General features: G+C 42.2%; 1 protein-coding gene across 3 annotated transcripts in view; it reads right to left on the bottom strand.

Moving 5' to 3' along the window:
• Positions 1-460: 460 nt before the first annotated feature.
• Positions 461-18,811, bottom strand: part of ZRANB1 (zinc finger RANBP2-type containing 1) — a 37,698-nt gene continuing 19,347 nt past the window's right edge. For all 3 annotated transcript variants that reach the window (XM_046943172.1, XM_015289058.4, XM_015289060.4), the window contains 8 exons: positions 16,331-16,518; positions 14,590-14,743; positions 13,715-13,786; positions 12,956-13,154; positions 9,734-9,854; positions 8,746-8,875; positions 4,416-4,645; positions 461-3,123 (listed from right to left, as the gene is read on the bottom strand). In XM_046943172.1, coding sequence (XP_046799128.1) covers positions 2,905-3,123; positions 4,416-4,645; positions 8,746-8,875; positions 9,734-9,854; positions 12,956-13,154; positions 13,715-13,786; positions 14,590-14,743; positions 16,331-16,518 — 1,313 coding nt within the window. In that variant the 3' untranslated portion in view covers positions 461-2,904. The remainder of the gene's footprint in view (positions 3,124-4,415; positions 4,646-8,745; positions 8,876-9,733; positions 9,855-12,955; positions 13,155-13,714; positions 13,787-14,589; positions 14,744-16,330; positions 16,519-18,811) is intronic.

The following is an 18,811-nucleotide window of genomic DNA, read 5'->3' as shown; positions in this document are numbered from 1 at the left end:
CCACCGACCATTATAAAGAGGTGAAGTTGCTGAGCAAGGAAGCAAGCGAGTCTCTAAGTGCACACAAACCCACTTTGTTAACGGTGTCAAACCAGCTCTAGTCATAGTTGCCATAAGCCATGCAGCGGGACGCTGGAGGAACCCAGGATTACTAAATTTTAATATATTAAAACCAAAAGAAATACAGGGATTGTCCACTGAGGAGTTCATAAATAAAACCAGAAAACCGACCAGGTGTAAAGGAGGTAGCAGTGAAAGCCAAGTCCTGTGCCAGGAAAGCATTTGCTACTGTGAGCAACAATGAGGAAAATAACAGTGAGAAACAAAGGTGATGTACTTGGCTGAAGGAGCAGAACTTGCTGACGAGCTGCAGGGTAGCATTCGCAGATCCATCTCAGTATTGGTGAACTTTCAAGTATGTAATTCAAGAATAGCCATGAACATACACTGACTACTGTGCTAGCACAAAGCAGGGTTTGCATCTCTTTAATCTACAAGTACATGAGGTTTGGAGCACTTTGATTTTGCAAAGATGCTTCCCCAGTTCCGAAGGGAGCCGGGAAGCTCATTAACCTGAACATACCATTGTACAGCACATCGGAACAAAACAATAGTGATTAAGAAAGCCAGGAGCTCTGAGGTACCAGGACTGCCCTCTCACACCAGAACTACGTACACATCGGAGTGCGGTGCATGCGGTAGCAGCAGCTGGCACTGGCTGCACGGTGAGCTGCCACTCGCTGGGGACGCTGCAGGCTGCCCACACGAAGCTGAGGGGAGGGACAGGCGTGTGCAGAGAACAGGGCTCAGGGTAGGTTTCACATTACTTATTCTCCCCACATTACAAGGAAGCTTTACTTCCTTCAGCAGAACGTGACTGTGAAAGTAAGGGGCGGGGGGCACAGGGAGGGGTGCGGCAGGACACGGCACAGCCCTCCGAGTAGCTTACTGAAGGCAGGAGCTTCTCCTTCCATCCCTCGGTGCTGGTGTGCACAGAGGCAGGGCTGCAGGGGCCACACGCTGCTCTCATCCCAGCACACGCTGCCTGCAGCTCCCTGACAGCCCAGCTTTGGCCATCAGCAAGACAAGGGGTAAAAGGGCTTCGCTGCAAGTTGAGAATAAAAATAATACGACTTAGAAAGCAAACCTGAAACGGGGCCGTATGCGTGTCAAAAACCTCTTTGGGATCAGCAGCTTGCCTGTCAGTTGGGGTCAATCATTCATCCACTGCACATAAACATGCACTCTCTGACCTGACGTTTTGCGCATGCACCAATCAGAGGAGGTGGAACGGCCAAAAGATCTGCAGACGTTTCCTAACAAACCTCAGTGGGGTCTGCGATGGGAAGACTGCTCAGTCAGTACAGTGCTTCATTCTCTCTGTACTTCTGGTGCCATCGCCAAGTTTATGGAGGAGCTGTGCGCATTTCAACACCATCTAAGCAGCATTTGGGAGACAAAAAAGCAGCAAGTTCCTCAGGGTTTCCACAGCTCTCCACTACATAACGGTATGTGCTATGGGGCTTCTTTCCAAATCCTAATTTCAACAATTGCATCTACTGCAAAATTCCTTGCGGAACCACCACACCATCCAAAGTGCTTTTCAAGACAACCTGAATTGCACTGTATATGTAAAGACTGGCATTAACCTTTAGTGTTTACGTGAGCTTTTTAGGTAAACTTTATCCATTACAGGTTACATGGCTAAAGTTATCAAATATAGTAAAATTTCTACTGGAGAATATACTCTGAGCTTACAGTCTTAGGAACTTACATGAGTTTAAGTATGGCCACATCAATCGACATGCAAGAAATTCCCAGGGTTACATACTGAGAAATATATAACACGGTGCTTTTAAGAACAACTTCAGCACAGATTCCTCTGTTTTAATTAGAACTGAGTGGACTCTCACTAGACTGAACCACCCAAGGAGCAACCCTTGAAACGGATGTTTTTTCATTTGCAGCAACGTTTAAGTCGATGGAAGAATAAATGGTGGAACGATATATAGTTTGTATCACAGCAAGGCCGGAGCTCTGACACTGCAAAGCTCCCAATCACATCTCAAGTCCTCAGATTTCACACAATTCCATTTAGCGTATATGTACTGGAATCAAAGCCCTATACTTCAGCTCACATCTCTGAATAAATATCCTTGAGTACATCGAAAGGAATCTAACTATGAGAGGAGGAGGAGAACAAAAAGCAAAAAGACTTTTTTCAGGAAACGAATCATTTCACTCCATGAAAAATTTAGCTTCTCTTCCAGTTTGTTCCACAGAGTTCAGGTTTTATTTGTGGGCACAGCAGTAACTGAAATATCAGTAAAATGAACGTGGCTCTGCTTACGACTTGCTGTGGGTAATTTGTGCAAACAAAAAAACCTCACCACCTGACCCGAGCACTAGTGAGCTTTCCCATGACATATGTCAGAGTATCTAAAGGTGACGTAGGATGCCAAGTTCTACTGTAAAAGAACCTCAGAGGGAAGAGAGATCCACCTAACGTGTGCTTTGTAAGTGCCCTTATCTGAAAAATTTCTTTGCAATAATTAAGATGCTGGTATACTTCTCCTATTACACAATCTCTTACACAACCACATGCGGTACATTTATAGACAGATTTACAATCAGAAAGAAAAGTGTTTGTTTTGTTTTTTTTTCTGTCTTGATAATAAAATTAGGTGTTCTGTTTCTCTTTTGTTTTATACAAACTGTAGTCCGGCCCATTTAGCGCTCTCCATGCAGCAGATGAGCTTCTAGACTCTCCCCATGCTGGTTACAACAATCCTTTGCAGCATGTTTCTTCTAGAATTAGGTTGTTCCACAACAAACAGCTATAGCGCAACGCTAACTCCAGGTCAGACACTACGTGCTGGTAATTTGCTTTTCCAAATTCACCCATCATTCGTCATCATCATCCTCATCTTCCTCGCCATCAGAAAGGGAAGTACAAGGGCGGATCTGGCGGTAGCGATCGAGCCACTTCTCCACCATCTGGGTGACCAGAGGATGGTTGCGCCTGCGAGAGCTCTTCTGCATGGCCACCAGGACCCCTCCTTCTGTCACACAGCAGTCCAGCCACTCCCGAAGCAGCTTTTCTTGCTGCTCCTCGTTACCTATCTTTGGGGGGAGAGAGACAGAGAACAGATTGAGAATGAGGCTTGAAACATTACCAGCAGCTTTCTGGAAGCCAGCTTCCAGTACCTGAATGGAGCATATAAACAGGAGGGGAACAGCTGTTTACGAGGGTGTATAGTGATAGGACAAGGGGGAATGATTTTAAACTGAGACAGGGGAGGTTTAGGTTGGATACTGGGAGGAAGTTTTTCCCCCAGAGGGTGGTGACGCACTGAACAGGTTGCCCAAGGAGGCTGTGGATGCCCCATCCCTGCAGGCATTCAAGGCCAGGCTGGATGTGGCTCTGGGCAGCCTGGTCTGCTGGTTGGCGACCCTGCACACAGCAGGGGGATTTCAAAACAGATGATCACTGTGGTCCTTTTCAACCCAGGCCGTTCTATGAGTCTATGACATACTCTGAAATATACCCTGTCTGGGTAGCAATGCAGTTCTCTTCCCAGGCTAGCACTATGAGCATCCCACAGTCCCCACCAATCAAACCAATGCACACTGCTTTTTCAACCAGAATTTGAAAGTTTTGGAAGTCTTCTCCAGCTGTTCCTCCCAAGTTCTCCAAGCAGGCATTTCCAATACAGTTTTCCTCTATTTCAGTCATTCATGAGAAACGACTTCTACAGAAGGTACAATGTCTAATTAGGACAGGTCCTACAAGAGCCTTCTGGCTTTACAAAGCACTTTTTAGGAGGCCAGCAGTATTTGATACAAAACACTTCCTCTTGTAAGAGGCTGCTAATGTCATACCTTGCTGAAAAAAATAAACAGCCCTCCCTGAACTTGGAAGGCCATATTCTTTCCTCCTCCATCTGTAGGATGGCCCCTTTTGGGGACAACAAATTAGTTTCATCCATTCCCTCCCTTCCCCCACATACACACTTGATTATAGTGGCTCCTTGTCATTATCATAGTCATTAAAGAAGTGGTGTTTCATTCTAAGAAGAGGCAGACCATGCTGTAAATACTGGCCAATAATTATGCTGCATCCATAAGAAAATTCAGTCTGGCATTAGTGTCAGAGTCTTTATTTGCAGGTCCTTTCAAGGTACACCTGTACCCTGCGTGATGTATTTATATGCAACTTACAGACCTACAAATAAACACCAAATACATGGAAAAACACACTTCAGAATGGCCTCAGGTGATGAGGAGGGGAGCAGTATTAATACATCTGAAGAGCCAATTCCTGACCATTCTCCGAACTGCAGGAACATGGATGCTGAGGCCACAACTCAGAAGGAGCTATGAAGAAGGCTAGCAGCTATTCTGTTATTTCTTACCTCTTGAGCAGAAAGGAAGTGAATGTGCAATAATTTCCTCTCGCTATCCACCAAGGGTAGAAATGTAACAGTAACATCATCGTCAGTGTTTAAGTTAGCACCAGCACCTCGATTGCCATACCCATCGTTCTCCATGGCAACCAGAGCAGAGAAATGGCCCCTCGTGTAGCCCAGAGCAATAGGACTTTTCCAACAAAAACTCTGTTCCCATAACAAAGGCAAATACACACCTACAACGACAGAGAATGAAGGATGAGACTCAGAACTGCAATCAAGTTCTACAAGTGTTTTGCTGCAAAGCTTTTGGTTTGGTCCACACTGATCCCAGTCACACTGCTCAGCAGAGCCAATCCATTGTAGCTGAGTTGGCACATTGGTCAAGTGGATCTGCAATGGCACGAGGTTAGGCAAAAGCCACTGCAGTCCCACCAATACCACATCACTGTCCCCCTGCAATCTATGATCTACTGTATAGGAATTTAAAAAGTAAGGTTAGGAAAGCAGTCTTCCATTGGCTTTTTTGTGTGTTAAGATTTACATACAACATCTATGAAGATTTGAATTGCAGAAATAAAAGCTCCAGTTGTGTCTATTTTTACCAGGACAAGAATCCTGCCATCTGCCTGCAAAGGCCTCTTATTAAAAGAACGTACTGCATTAAGCATTATTCAGCATCTAAGCACGTGGCCCATTCCAGAGACAATTCAACTCCTCATCAACACCGTATAAATAAATTAACCCACATCAATTATGCATATGGAGTCTCCAAAAGAAGCAAGACCAACCACCAGAACCCACCACTACTTCGCTCCCATTTGGAGAAAGGGTGAAGAAAAGCAATCAGTGATGGCACAGGTTGCAAACGGAATTGCAGTTTTCCTCCCTTCCATTTTTAGCATTAAAGAGAGTAATTCGCTTGAGGAACAGCAAGTCTCAAAACAAAAGCAGAACCCTTTTCTAGGAAGAGAAATAACTCTTGGTGCGTACTGCTGCAAGACAACTTCAGCAAAAGCAGGCCTTACCTTGTGACAGTTTAAAAATAGCCGTGCATAAACTTAAGTGCACATGTAGCATAGCAACCTTTCATAGTACAGCTGCTGCCAGCAAGTTAGGGACAGACGCCGCAGCAAAACAAGGCACTTGGGTCCTCCTCCAACAGCCATGGGCACTGCAGAGCAGCGGTAACGTGGAAATCTGAGGCAGGGGGTGCTTTGGGAGGTTTTATTTAGGCTTAGAACTCATCTTTTCTACAAAAAAATTAGCAAGCTCTCAGTATTTGGCCTTCTCCCACTCCCTGCGTTCTTTAATTGGGGTAAAAAAAAACAAGAAAAATCTGAAAGAACTGGAACGACTCACAGCTACGAGTCACAGCTTTGTTACAAAATCTAGATTTGAGGAGGGATCCTTAGAATTATCTTAGCTCTCCGTTTCTCCCACTCCCCACTTAATAACAAAGTCTCACTACAATTCCCCGCTAAACCCGAAAGACGCAGAACAAGGGCTAAGTGTTAACCAGAGGACATTTGAAGCACGAACGTTTGGGCAAGGAATGCTTATCCCAGCACCCGCAGGGTGAACACTCCTCTCTTCCCCAGGTTACAATCACGTTTATCAGACAAACCCCACAGAAAAGAGCAGGGGCTCACAGCTACCCAGGCAGCATCCACAACGTATTTTGTTTCTCCAGCCTGATCTGATAACGCCTCAGTCACTTTCTTCCTCTTTAATTCTGAAAGCTGTATATTCATGCAGCTAGACCAGGAGATGCTTAAGGTCAGGTGAACGGATCTGTTGCTGTCAGAGCCTAAATAATTAAAGAAGCATGAACCACTGATTGCAATCTAGGCGACCAGAAGGCTGTGAGTTATGGGATTCACAGCAAGGTTGCCAGGTCAGAACAAGGAATTCCTGGAGAAAAAGAAATCTGATCAGCAAGGAGGTTTGGGGGCTGGATAGGAAGTTTAGGTCACTGCCCAGTGTGCTATAAACATGCTGTTAAGAAAAGCATTTAAAGAAGTTTTTTCCATCTCTACTGTAACCCACACTACCCTTCCTTTTTCTTTTTTTGGTTAATGTGATCCTAAACATAGACAAAGGGCTATATATTGAGTCACAGAACTCTGAGCATGCCTCACAGCTTCTGAGAAGGGAACACGTGACAACAGAGCTCACAGGCACAGAAGAGTCTTGTACCACTCACAGGAGACACGTCCTGCTGGCCCACACTGCTCTGCATGCAAGGGCTGCACAGCCACTTGGTTTCAGCTGTGCTGCCAGCATTTAATTAGCAGACATTAACCACAAGAATGCAGCTGGACAGGGCAAGAAGTGACTGCAGGTAATTTGACACAGGAGTCCTGAGTTCACCTGCTGTGCATCCCCAGTGCAGCCTGCAGTGAGCGCAGCACTGCTCATTAACATCTGTCTGCCCGCATTCCTGGAAGCACACGTTTAGCAAGGGGCTGTCCCATGTACCTGGGTACCTCCTGGTTCACCAAGAAAACAATTTCAGTGTGTTCAGGCCTTGCACTTGTTTACCTTAATGCCCAATTACAAAGTGAAAACATTCGGCAACCACTCAGCCTTTAAGTCAAAAGCAACTGAAACCCCAAAGGATGGTGTCTATATATGACTAACTGTTCTTTCCCAGCCTGTACTTTCATCATCTGAAATGAAACACACAGCTACAAAGAGTAACAGATTTTATGCTCTCTGAAGTATTCCACTTCCCTATTCCTTGTGTAAGATGTTTTGTCACTGCCCCAAACGTCCAAACCACACAGCTTCCACAATTCTCTGAAGACTGTAAGTAGTTACAGCGGGTTATACTTTAACTTCACCTGCAACTCTTTTTCATAGTGTGGACTGGCCACCTTTCCCAGTTTGCCAACTTCATTTCTGTTCACAAAGAGCAGGCTCTAGAGCTGTTTCAGGAAGTTCTCTACTAGGCTCTAAACAAACAAACAACACGTGCAGGTATAAACAACTGGCTGGGAGTCAGGCAGAGATACACGAGCCAGGAAGATGAAGCATGGGGCCAAAGGAATGCCCTAACACCGTCACACAGCTGCAGGGCAGGACTGAGCACTTCTTTCCACATCTCTTATGTTTACTGCTGAGCATGTACAGATGCTTCAAATCCCCTCTGATGTTTTTATTCCTGCAAATAGGGAAACGTTGAAGTGTTGCCATGAATACATTGGTAAGTCACCCAAAAGCACTTATTTCACTTCTAAAATAGAAGGAATTCTTAAGGAATCTACACACACCTAAGCAACATAGCACCATTATATTTACCTTAAAGATGGCTAGGCTGTTTGTCCAGAATGCAAAAGCAGCAAGAACCCAATCCAGATACCCAAAGCCACAGTGCTAGCTGAGAAGCAGGCCAGTATTTATATCACACTTGCCTTTCAGTCATCAACACTTTGCAGCATCACAGAGAATTTAAGAATTGCCTTTCAACTTTATCATGGAAGTTCCTTTTGCAGAAAATGAATGGCCTTATCTGTTGACCACCATTTTGTAATCACGTGTAACCAAGTTACCTAATCTTATAGCTCACACAGCAGACTGACAGTAGAGCGTGTGAAGAGAACTCCTTTTCCAGCTTCTGTGGCATACATTCAAGTAAACAGCCACTTCTTTAAGTACTAAAAGAACTCCAACTTTATCATTCTCCTCCCTACTTTACACTTCTCCACCTTCCCTTGCATGCTGGCTTTACCTCTGGCTTTAAGGACAATTCCTCTTCACTTTTGTTAGGGCTGCTTCAATTCACCTGCTTTGTGCTGCAAAAGCACCCAGCAAACCCCACTGCCACTCTGCTGGGAACCCATGCCAATACAAACAACGCAAACGCCATTAGCCCACCTCTCCCCCACGTTTATCGAGTATGCTGTAGATTCTCCTCCAGGAAATGCTAAGTGCAATTCAACTGAAAATGAACATTCATAGCCACTAATAGCACAGACAGGCAGAATTTCAAATGCCATTTATTAAGCCTATGTCTTACAGCAGTACAAACCATACAACTTTTGGAAAGTTTTCACTAACCAGAACGTTTTAGATAAATTACAGGCTAAGAGCACGTTGAATGGAAGCAAAAAATGTTTTGCTTTGAAACTGTGGTTATAGGCAGTGTGCCCACCATACACTGAAGAATTGGCAGTTTTGAGTGGTTCGTTCTGTTCTTTTTAACAGCAGAAGAGTTTACCTACAGCACAACTCCGCCCCCTTCCATCTAGTAGCTGGTGTCACTCTTTCAGCTTCCTTTATGACTTCCAGTTGAACATTAGGTAACACTAAATTTGAAAAAATACAGGCTTACCTTGAAAGCGGGTATATCCTAACGTTTCTCCTCGGAAACTCTTATAATATTTTACTCCATAAACTATAATTGGTCTTCTAAGAATATGTGCAAGTACAAAAATGTGTGTCTGCTCCAAACTTGCTCCAGGCTGAAACAAAGACAATACAGACAGCGTTTGAAAGGGAACTTATTCTCTCTACTTTGGAATTTGAAAATTATTCTCCAAACTGAGACAGAAAATGCATTTAAGGGCTAGCTAGAAAAAGAATGAAAGAGTGAAGACTATTACATGTCAGTTGGAGATAAGCAAAACCACTTCAGCGTGCAAAAGAACTTAATCTGCCTGTAATAATTCTTTGTCCTATCTTCCAAGTTCAGTCTAACACATCTCATCCTTCAGTTAGCCATGAAGCACTACAAAATATTTAGTCTAAAATAATTGGCTCATCTGGGGAAAGCTTACGGTAAGTATCTTCTGATGACAGGAAAAGAGCACATCCAAAACAAATAGTAGGAAAATAGCTACAAATACCATGTATGTAATTTAAAAGGGGAGCTAAAAATATTCCTGTAGTTGGAAGCATGTTGAAACGTGAATCTCATTTTGGAGGGGAGCTGCAAAGTATCAGCCTGCCAAAGTTTCACTAGTGTAACTTAGAGATGTAGGGGTATGTTCTAGGAGGTGTGCGTTGCAGGATCTAGGAGGCAGGGCAGTAAGCAATCATGTATTAGTTTACTCTACAGACAACGCTTGGACACCAACGGAACCAAGCTTTTTCCACTCTATACTGTTTAACAGCAACCTCAACAAATACATTTTTAAATTCACTCGCCAGGAAGATCCTACTCAGTAATCATTTGATATTGCTGGCTTAAGAGGAATGTTCTTCTTTGTAACAAAAAAAACCAAACTTATTCCTCAAGAACAGTCAGAGTTCTAGAAATTTCTCTTCAGAAAGATCAACATACCCTTTCAAACAGCAAGTTTATGAAGAATTCCTCTTACCTGGCTTGCAAGAGAGAGTATGAATGCCCAATCTTCCTGCCACTGTTCCTCTCGCAATGAGAAATGTAAACCAAAGCTTTGGGAATACCACGATTCCCACTCTTTCCAGCGCGTATAGAACCTAAAAAAATAGGGGTAAGGGAGGAGGGGAAGAGAGGAAGAAAAAGGTAAAGGCCACTGTATGCCTGGTAGCAGTACTCAGCCCTTGTAATCCATTATCCCAAATCTGTAATGAATGAGAGGGAAATAAAGACCATCTGTAAGGACAATATATATGTTTTCAGATCTCCCTGAGATTCCATTTTGCCAATCCTCATTTAAGAAATCACAATGCCTACAGCAAACACACTGTAGCAGATACAAGCTCCTAGCTAAGAGGCTCCTAGCTTGTTTGATACATCTTGTAATAGCTTTTACAAAGTCATATTTAGCCTTAATCATTTTTAAGCGTTGATCTACAGCAAACAAAACCAAGACGTTCCATTCCATGTAAGGGAAGTTACTCATTCTTCTCACGAAAGCAATAAAGATATTTTCTTCTTCAACCATGCCATGTGCCAACGAACACCCAAGCATATCAACTTAAAGTAGATTCTGCCTCTTAACTAGTCTATTTGATGTCAGTTTCTGAACCAGAAAGTATGGCAATGATACATGGAAAAGGTATAAAACTGCACAGAATTGAAAGCATCGAGTACCAGAAAACACAATTGATCCTATCTACACTTCTGTTTTTTTAAGCCATAAGGCTTTGATTTTTATTAAAAGCTTGCATTTCACATACTAGTTTACTCTCTCTGTTTTATCTTCCTTAATCATCACAAAAAAATCGACTTACGTATTCAGCAGCATATATTAACTTCTTAAAATTTTAATCTAAGAGAACCTGAGAGAAGTCTGATTGTATTCTGCTGCTTAAAAGCAAACAAAAATCAACATAAACTATGAAATATTGTGAAAGTTTTCCTAGAGAAGCTTCTTGGGGTTAGCCATGTGGTCAGAGACATCACCTCACAGAAGGGTCTTCCGATAACCCTGCAGACAAGGCCTCAAGACCTTGATTTTGTTCAAGTTAACACAATAGGAATGAATGTATCTGTAAAAAAAAAAGTCCTGTAAGTCAACTTACATTCTCCACCTAAATGGAGTGGAATACAAAAAGGGACAAATCAAAGTATATGTCAGAGTAAATTGAAAAAAAAAAAAAGTGAAGACATTTGGATGTCAGTGAAAGAGAACCGCGGGAAGTTCACTGCCAAGCTTTTCCTGAGCACCAGACTGTCTCCACTGAACACTTCCTTGTTCAGCATCTGAACAAACACAACAAAATGAGGCCAAATGAGTTACTTGGATGTTCTGACTAAACATTTGTTTTTAAGCACCTTCGTGAAGACTTTAGAGAACAATTCCAGTAGATAAAAATGTATTATTGTTGAGACTAGCGATTGCAGTTAAGAGCCTATTCCTTCAGCAACTACTATTAAAGCCAGCGACAGCAGCAGCACTTCATATCTGCAACATGTCCCAGCCCAAGGAGTTTAAAGTCAATCGTATCTTCCCACACAATCTATATACCATGTATAGGATGTGCAGAATGATTTAGCTGCAGCAGAATTTAACTGTGAGTTCTCAGAACCTCAATCTAGATTTGTTGAAAGGAATTATGACTCAAGTCTGACATACTATCACCATAAAAACGCCAGTTGATTCTTCAGGAACTTCCACCCAGAGGCAGATCATGTCCTGTTAAGGATATAGCTGTGCAGAGGTCTATCCTAGAACCAGTAATTATTTTTCTAGCAAGGAGCCAGCAAATGAGATTACATAGACTGAAAGCAGGCAACAGCATTTAAACAATGATGAGGGTGCGTATATTTCAATCTGGTTTACATTGGTCCTCATTGAAAGCACTGCTAAGTAAATTCAGAGGAGAATACAGCTTCTGCACAGAACACAAACTAAGAAGATTAACCAGATTTAATATATTCTAAATAACGAGCATTATGTTTGACACAACAGTCAACAGAAGTTAGCATTTACAGTTTGAAAGACTGGTTTAAAACTCAGTTGTCTGCAGCGTGTGTTTAGATACCACGCTTTGTCTTGTTACCATAAAGAACAAAACCTGATCTATCATGAGTTGCTGTTCTGGCCTTAGAGGAACTGCCTGTGATGCCAGGGACATTCCTGCGTGGTTGATATGCACATTCCACTATAAACAACTCTCAAGTAGTGACAGAGCTATTTGGGAGACAGGATCCCAGGAAAACAGCTTGAGAAGCACATTACTGAATGCAGCTCTGGATACTAACTCTGAGTTTCTCAAAACAGCAAGTAGCTGGGGGCAGCAATCCCAAAATCTTCTTAGAGGTAGCCCCAAAATTAGCCTTTGTCACCTTCCTGAGAAAGGGGACAGGCTTTCTCCCTACTATGCCAGCTGACAGAGCTTCTCTTGTTCTTGATGACAAGAACATATGAAATCTAATCTCCCGTGTCTTATGTTAGCCTTTATCAATATCCTGCTTTAGTCCCACTGCACACTTTGCACACTTGAGAGCTGGCACAGACCAGTTGGGTTCTGACAACAAATATTTTTCTTCCAGCAGTGGCAAACCACAGTACTGGATTCAAGAAGGTTGCCAGAGTTAGAGAGCAGAATTTAACTCAGGAAGATAAATTATTTCTATAGTCAAGTGACAGTGCTAGCTACGTGTCAGCACAGTGCTTTACTGCCATTGCTTCAGCAGACAGCACAGGAACAAAAAGAGCAACACCAAGTAAAGCTGCAACTTAGCAGACAATGAAAATACTGAGAAAGTCATATAGGAATTAAAGGCTATTTTCCAACAGAATCTTCTGCAAACTATTCCCCAACAGCAGGAAGACGGAGCACATGCAGGATTTCCACTGCATGTATACAGAAATTCCAGTTCTAACTGTGGTCAGCACACTCCTGACAAGCACACAGCATGAGGTATTTCACTTTATTTTACATGCTGTTTGATGAAGATCACAATCACTGACGTCAGGATGCCCAACTTTCCAGTGCTTTGCAATTAAAAGAAGCTAGAATAGATTACCACGTGAATTACACTGACTCAACATTTTGGATCCACACAGTTGTGTTTACATTGTTTGTTTTTGCTTTGTTGGTTTTTTTTAACTACAACTACGGTGCTACGTGGAAAGCTATCTTTAAGGGTGCCATAGGAACTAACTTACCAATGTGAGCAGTCATGTAAACTGTCGTGAAGAGCTTTCCGCAGCACTGAATCTTTGTCATAAATGCCCCAAGTGGCTTGTAGGACCGAATCGAGCAGGCAGTCCCCTGCAGTCCGATTCCAAAGTGCATATAATCTGCTGTCCAAGCGCGTACCCAATTCCAGTGACCAGTTAATAATAGGAGATTCCTCTTCGAGCTCTGTAATAAGAGGATGTCTTGAAGCCGAATTCGCATTTGAAGTCTCAAACTGAAGAGCATATTAATAGCATAATCTCAATCTATTTACATGAACAAAGCTGCATTTTTGTCATACTACAAATATAGGTGAAGCACAGCAGCTAAAGGCTCCTGCTTCCTTGGGCTATATACTGTCAAGAAAGAAAAACGTACCCAGGCCTTAAAGAAACATCACATCAGTTGCTTTAGAATCACTACTGAAGCAGAAAACCTGTTAGGTTTTCTGTGAAGAGCTTGTGTCTTTAGCTGTAAAGCTTTAAAAATACCCAGAAAACTTTAATCCAAAGATGCATTACGGACATAATTTCTAAGACTTCATTCCTACTCTGCCTCCTGAATAGAATGGAAATGTTAAACAAAATTTCAGGGTGGAGATTAACTCAAAATTACCGATCCTGTATTTAAAAAACAACTCAGGCAAAAAGCCACACATGCACACAAATCTGCATTTTAAAGTGTATTTATTGAGATAAATACTCATTAAGGACAAGTAAGGAGAGATACTAGCCAGGAGTGTTTACCTTTCTGAACATCTCTATCAAGTACTTCATCAAATAGCTTTTCTTGGACTGTGGGCGGTAAGTCTTCAATATCTGGAGAAATGGGAAGACAATATAAAAATCACTCATTACCTTAAGAAGAGACATTACCACCTGTTATTCAAGAGAATATATTGCCTTTACCCTACTATCCCTGATGCCTCCTCTGAAAAAAGTAATTTTCAAATCTATAGACTCTCGGAAGAAGAGATGTGGTAACACTCAACCAGGTGGTTCTCAACAGCCTTCTTGCAATGCTGCTGCTTTATAAGGATTAGTACAATTTCTATCTACACATTTTCTTATGTTGCATAGTACTTCTATTAAAGGAAACAGGGGCTGAAGATTAGAAGTCCTCTAATAGATCCTTTTGTTAAGAGGCAAGCAGCTGAATGACATCATCTTGACTGCAGCGTACCTGTAAGTATTACTTATTAAGCACTACTGCTATAAACAGATGCAAATCTAAAAGGGTCTTCAAGGAAAGGACTGAAAGCTACCATAGCTATAAGAAACATCATGTGAGAGTCCAGAAATATCTAAGCCCTGATCCTGACACAGCCTTTTCTTACACGACTTGACTTTTCATCCATTTCCTCATATCTGAACAGGACCACGGATTTACTTCACAAAACTGATGTACACGAAGTATGCAAAGCCAAGAATTAGTTTGCAAATTCAACTACTTGGTCTAACCTCAATTATTAAAGAAATAAAAAACAAAAATAAAGCCTATATGGACACTACTGCTCTCAGAAAGTCAACGTATCAATCCCAAACAAGCAGTTCTCAACTAGGAGACAAAAAGCAACCAGACAAAAAAGAAAATGAAGCATCAATAAGAACTGTGTAACTACCTGCGGGTAACGTAAAGGTTACAAGGTCAGTCAGAAAATAGCAAGCAAAGTCTCCTTTCCGCTGATGAAGAGATGCAGCAATTTCACGACGAATTTGTTCCGTGACCTCTGGACACACCATGGCAGGAATGCACTTTGCTGCGTGTTGTGATACCTGCAACACAACGGAGTTACTGCACTCAGTGTTGTTTCTAGTTAAGTATTGAGACTTAGGAGTGATAACCATCGGTGGAAAGTACTTTCTTAGGAAGTGAAGCAATGAAAGTGGAAGTATTAGTGCTCTGAAAGATGTCGCACAGTCATATACAATGAATTAGTACCTCTCATTTAGCATGAAGCTGATAATAAACCTGGTTAAAGTCTGCTTTAAATCATAGAAATTAATTAACAGACAACCACTTCCAGCAGAAAAATGGAGGCAAAAAGGAGAGAAATGTACCTCAAAATTGATACATGAGCCCAGCCTACACTTTGCATTAAACTTCATTACCATCACACAACAGTTTCCTACAGAGAAATTTCCCAAAAGCTATTAAGGTAAGACACTTAAATTTCTCTGCATTCTAATGCATGGCAGAAGGAGCTCATTCAGTGATGCATGGGGAGCAACATCAGGATGACTAGGTATTTAAACAAAGCTTTAAAAGACACATTTTCACTAGTAAATATCCCAGCAGAAGAGAGCATACACTGTAGCTCAAATGCTACTAAATACTTCCACAAATGCTATGTTGAGTAAATATTTCTAGCAAATGAAACAAAAACAAACAGGCAGCATTTCAGCAAGTTGGCTTTTTGAAGAAAAAGTTGAACTCCATTCACACAAATAACTATGTTACCCACACAGAAAGTACTGATATTAGCCATATAGAAGTATGCACCCTTCTCAAGACTTCTGCTCCATTTGTCTTGCTTCAGCTACTCTGTATAATTACTCAACCCTATGCATTCCATCAGCCTCATGCGCTTCTTCTCAGGCAGGCCACTCTCCTCAAGAATGCATGCCTCAAAATTGCAATAAGCACCAAATTAGGGAGGCAGGCAGAATAGAGGCAGAGACAGAATAAAAACTGCTCTCATCAGGCAAGAAAACAAGTCTGAGATGACAAAAAAAGATAACAAAAATAGCTGTGGGCCTTCTAAGAGGGAAGGATTACCAGAAGTGAGGTTGCTCCACACAAAAACACAGAAGAAAATGGAACGTGCAAGAGCAAGGGGACAGAAGAACCAATGAGCCTACGCAGGGGGGAAGAGTGGGAAAATGTCACCATATCGCAAAGCAAGGAATTTGCTTTTCTCCTAGAAGCTCTAAAGAATCTCAGGGAAGAAAGAAAAGGGCAAGTCATTGCCAGGTAGATGTATTTGTTAACAAAACTCTGACAAATTAAGCTGTCACTGAGATCACTGTTCTGCCCTCGGGGCATTTCCTCTCCCCCACCCAAAGCACAGGAAGCCCCACAATAGCTCACTTCCACCACCAGTGAGGTCAGAACTTTTGCCAAGACTGCACGATTTAATAGGTAAACCTCTATGTCCTCAGGACCACTGCATACATACAGCCTTACAGTAAACTCACCTTTTAGGGAGAAGCGACAACAGAGGAAAGGCGCAATGCAGCAATTCATATATTCTAACAATGTCAGTGTCAACCAGCAAATGAAGTTACATGTCACTGGCTGCAAACAATGGCACAGTTACATAAGGTTCCTATTCAGTCTGTGCAACAGCCAAAGCAGCTCACCTCTGTAAGCAGAATTGCTAGCATGTCTTGTCTCTGGAAGCGTATTGCCAGATGTACAAGCGTGTACCCCACATCAAAAGCAGACGGGCGATTTAGCAGGCGTACTTCATCAGCACTGAGCTGGCGGGCAATATCTCCTCCTGACGACTTGTAGGCTTCAACAGCAGCTAAGTCACCTTCTACAACTCCTGAAGAAAACAATAAAATAATTCATTCTAGATAGCAATTAGACCACTGTAGAGCAAACTACCTTAACTTACACAGCTTCTCAATATATATCTAACAAAGATCTAACATGAAGATCATTGCATACCAACAAACATTCAAGTGATTTTATTGTTGTGAAAACAATAATAAAAGAACCATACTCACACTTACCTCACCTCTTGGACTATTTCCACTACCCAAAATAGCTGGAAGGTGTGGCAGACTGAAAGCCAGCTACCAAGAGGTGCTAAGGACCCTTCTGCTAGGAAACACCCAGCATAACATACTTGTTTGTTGAACAGTACTGAAGGAAATTCATTCATTGATACTACAGAGATTCCTTCACTGTACTTTCCCTTCTTATCTTCAAAACACATGACCAGATCTAAGAAATAGAATCACTAAAGCACTGTTCAAGTATGGTTTAGAACAACGCCAAAAGAGGATACAGGAAACAATTTCTCTTCAACTCACTTTGCTACTGACTGAACCTACTTATCATTCAGTTATCTTTACTCTTTTCATAAAGAATTAAAGAGAAACCACACACACAGTGTATCAGCTCTGTGTTGCTTAGGTTTCTGAAGTGAGATAGGTGAAAAATCCCTACTATCTTCTGGAGTCTCCGGGAATCAAACTGCTGGACCACACTTCACATCAAGACCATTCATGCAGAATGCATTCCTTAGCTGCAATTAGCAGGATGCAACATCAAGGTGTGGTGGTGTTATGTTTAACAACACTGGTTCCAATTCAACACACTACAATCAAACAGACTTTGAAATTTAAGATCTTCTTTTAGATAGCTTACATTGTTTTCTTACAAAGCACACATTGAAGAAACAGAAAAGTAACCTTACAGCCATCTTTAATAATACAGAAGCAAAGAGAATACTTCAGACACACCATTCAGAAACTATCTGCAGCAGTTCACATACAGAAGAGTGAAATGCAGAACAGAGAAACAAGAAAATCCTGTCCCCCACTTTCTGCAGCTGAACTCTGTGTCAACTTGTGAGGCTCAGCAGTATTTACCTACAGCCACAGTACAGGAACAGGTGACACGTTCTTCCTTCACTCCACTGTACAGAGAGTCAAAAACCCAACAGAAGGAAAGGGGAAAGTTTCAACCAGGGCGCTCATTCCTGCTCAGGACTGAAGTTTGAACACCAGACAAATAAAGCAGAAAAATATTTTTGAGAAGTCTATCGTTTTCTAATTCAGAAATTAGAAAGATTTCAGAAAAGAGTGCAGAGGGAAAATGGATAACCAGTGCAAGATGTGTCTCAGCAGGTAGAACTAACTAATTCCATAAAGCCTCTACAGCTGAATGTTAAATTATTCAAGGGTAATCAAAAGCAACAAATCTAATTGCAAATTTCAGTCACAGAACCTCTGCCACTTCATCAAAAGTCATATGGAATTCCACTGAAAGAGCTGCTACTGATGGAGCAAAGCTACTTCAGCAATGGGAAAGAAGAACACAAAGTTCACCGACCAGTTTCAAGACTCTCCCTAAAACACGTGCTAAAGAAACACAGTATGGGATACTTGACCAGCACAGCTGTGCTCCTGTTACATTTCTGCTTCCAGGTGAAACTGAGGCATACCAAAGGAAGAGGTAAGAGCTTTATCAATGCATGCTGCATCCATAAAATGCCACACACGACATTCTTGTTATTTCCAAAACGTTCTGTCAGCAACAGATGATCAGACCCAACAATTCCCAGCAGTCTCAGTCAGCCAGCCTGCCAGGTACAGACTGCACAGCAGCATACACTACAGCCTTCAGACAGTGCCAAGGAATACCCTATTTGTAAGTGTTCTTCTAAGCTACAGCAACAAGCATGCTCAGCCAAACCCTAGCAAGAAGCAATGCTGGGAGGCAGCCACTGGAGGCTGTGCAATGCTTCAAGCACTAACTGCTATGAGCAGCAGTAAGGACCCAAACCAGCAACATGTGCTGGGTACAGTACTGCCAGTACTTGCAGTGCACTCCCAAGTCTTGCAATACTTGCCATTCCAAGAAGTCCCAGTTTTCATTTAAAGAGTACATTTCTAATCTCACTGATGAGATTTAAGCAAGCCATCAGTACACATATCAAAACTGGCATACCATATATGCTTTCTAGGACTTATTTAAAAAGAGGGGGGGGAGGGGACTGTAAATCTGTTATAGGTTGGCAGCACTTTAACAGAAGAACAGTGTCATGTCCTATATGCCACCTCAAGCTGGCACTGATGGCTGTGGAGGAGTGGTGATGTGCAAGCGCT

The sequence above is a fragment of the Gallus gallus genome, chromosome 6, assembly GCF_016699485.2.
Source record: "Gallus gallus isolate bGalGal1 chromosome 6, bGalGal1.mat.broiler.GRCg7b, whole genome shotgun sequence".
NCBI lineage: Eukaryota > Metazoa > Chordata > Aves > Galliformes > Phasianidae > Gallus > Gallus gallus.
The sequence above is the reverse complement of the archived record's forward strand: the minus strand, read 5'-3'. Positions and strand labels throughout refer to the sequence as shown.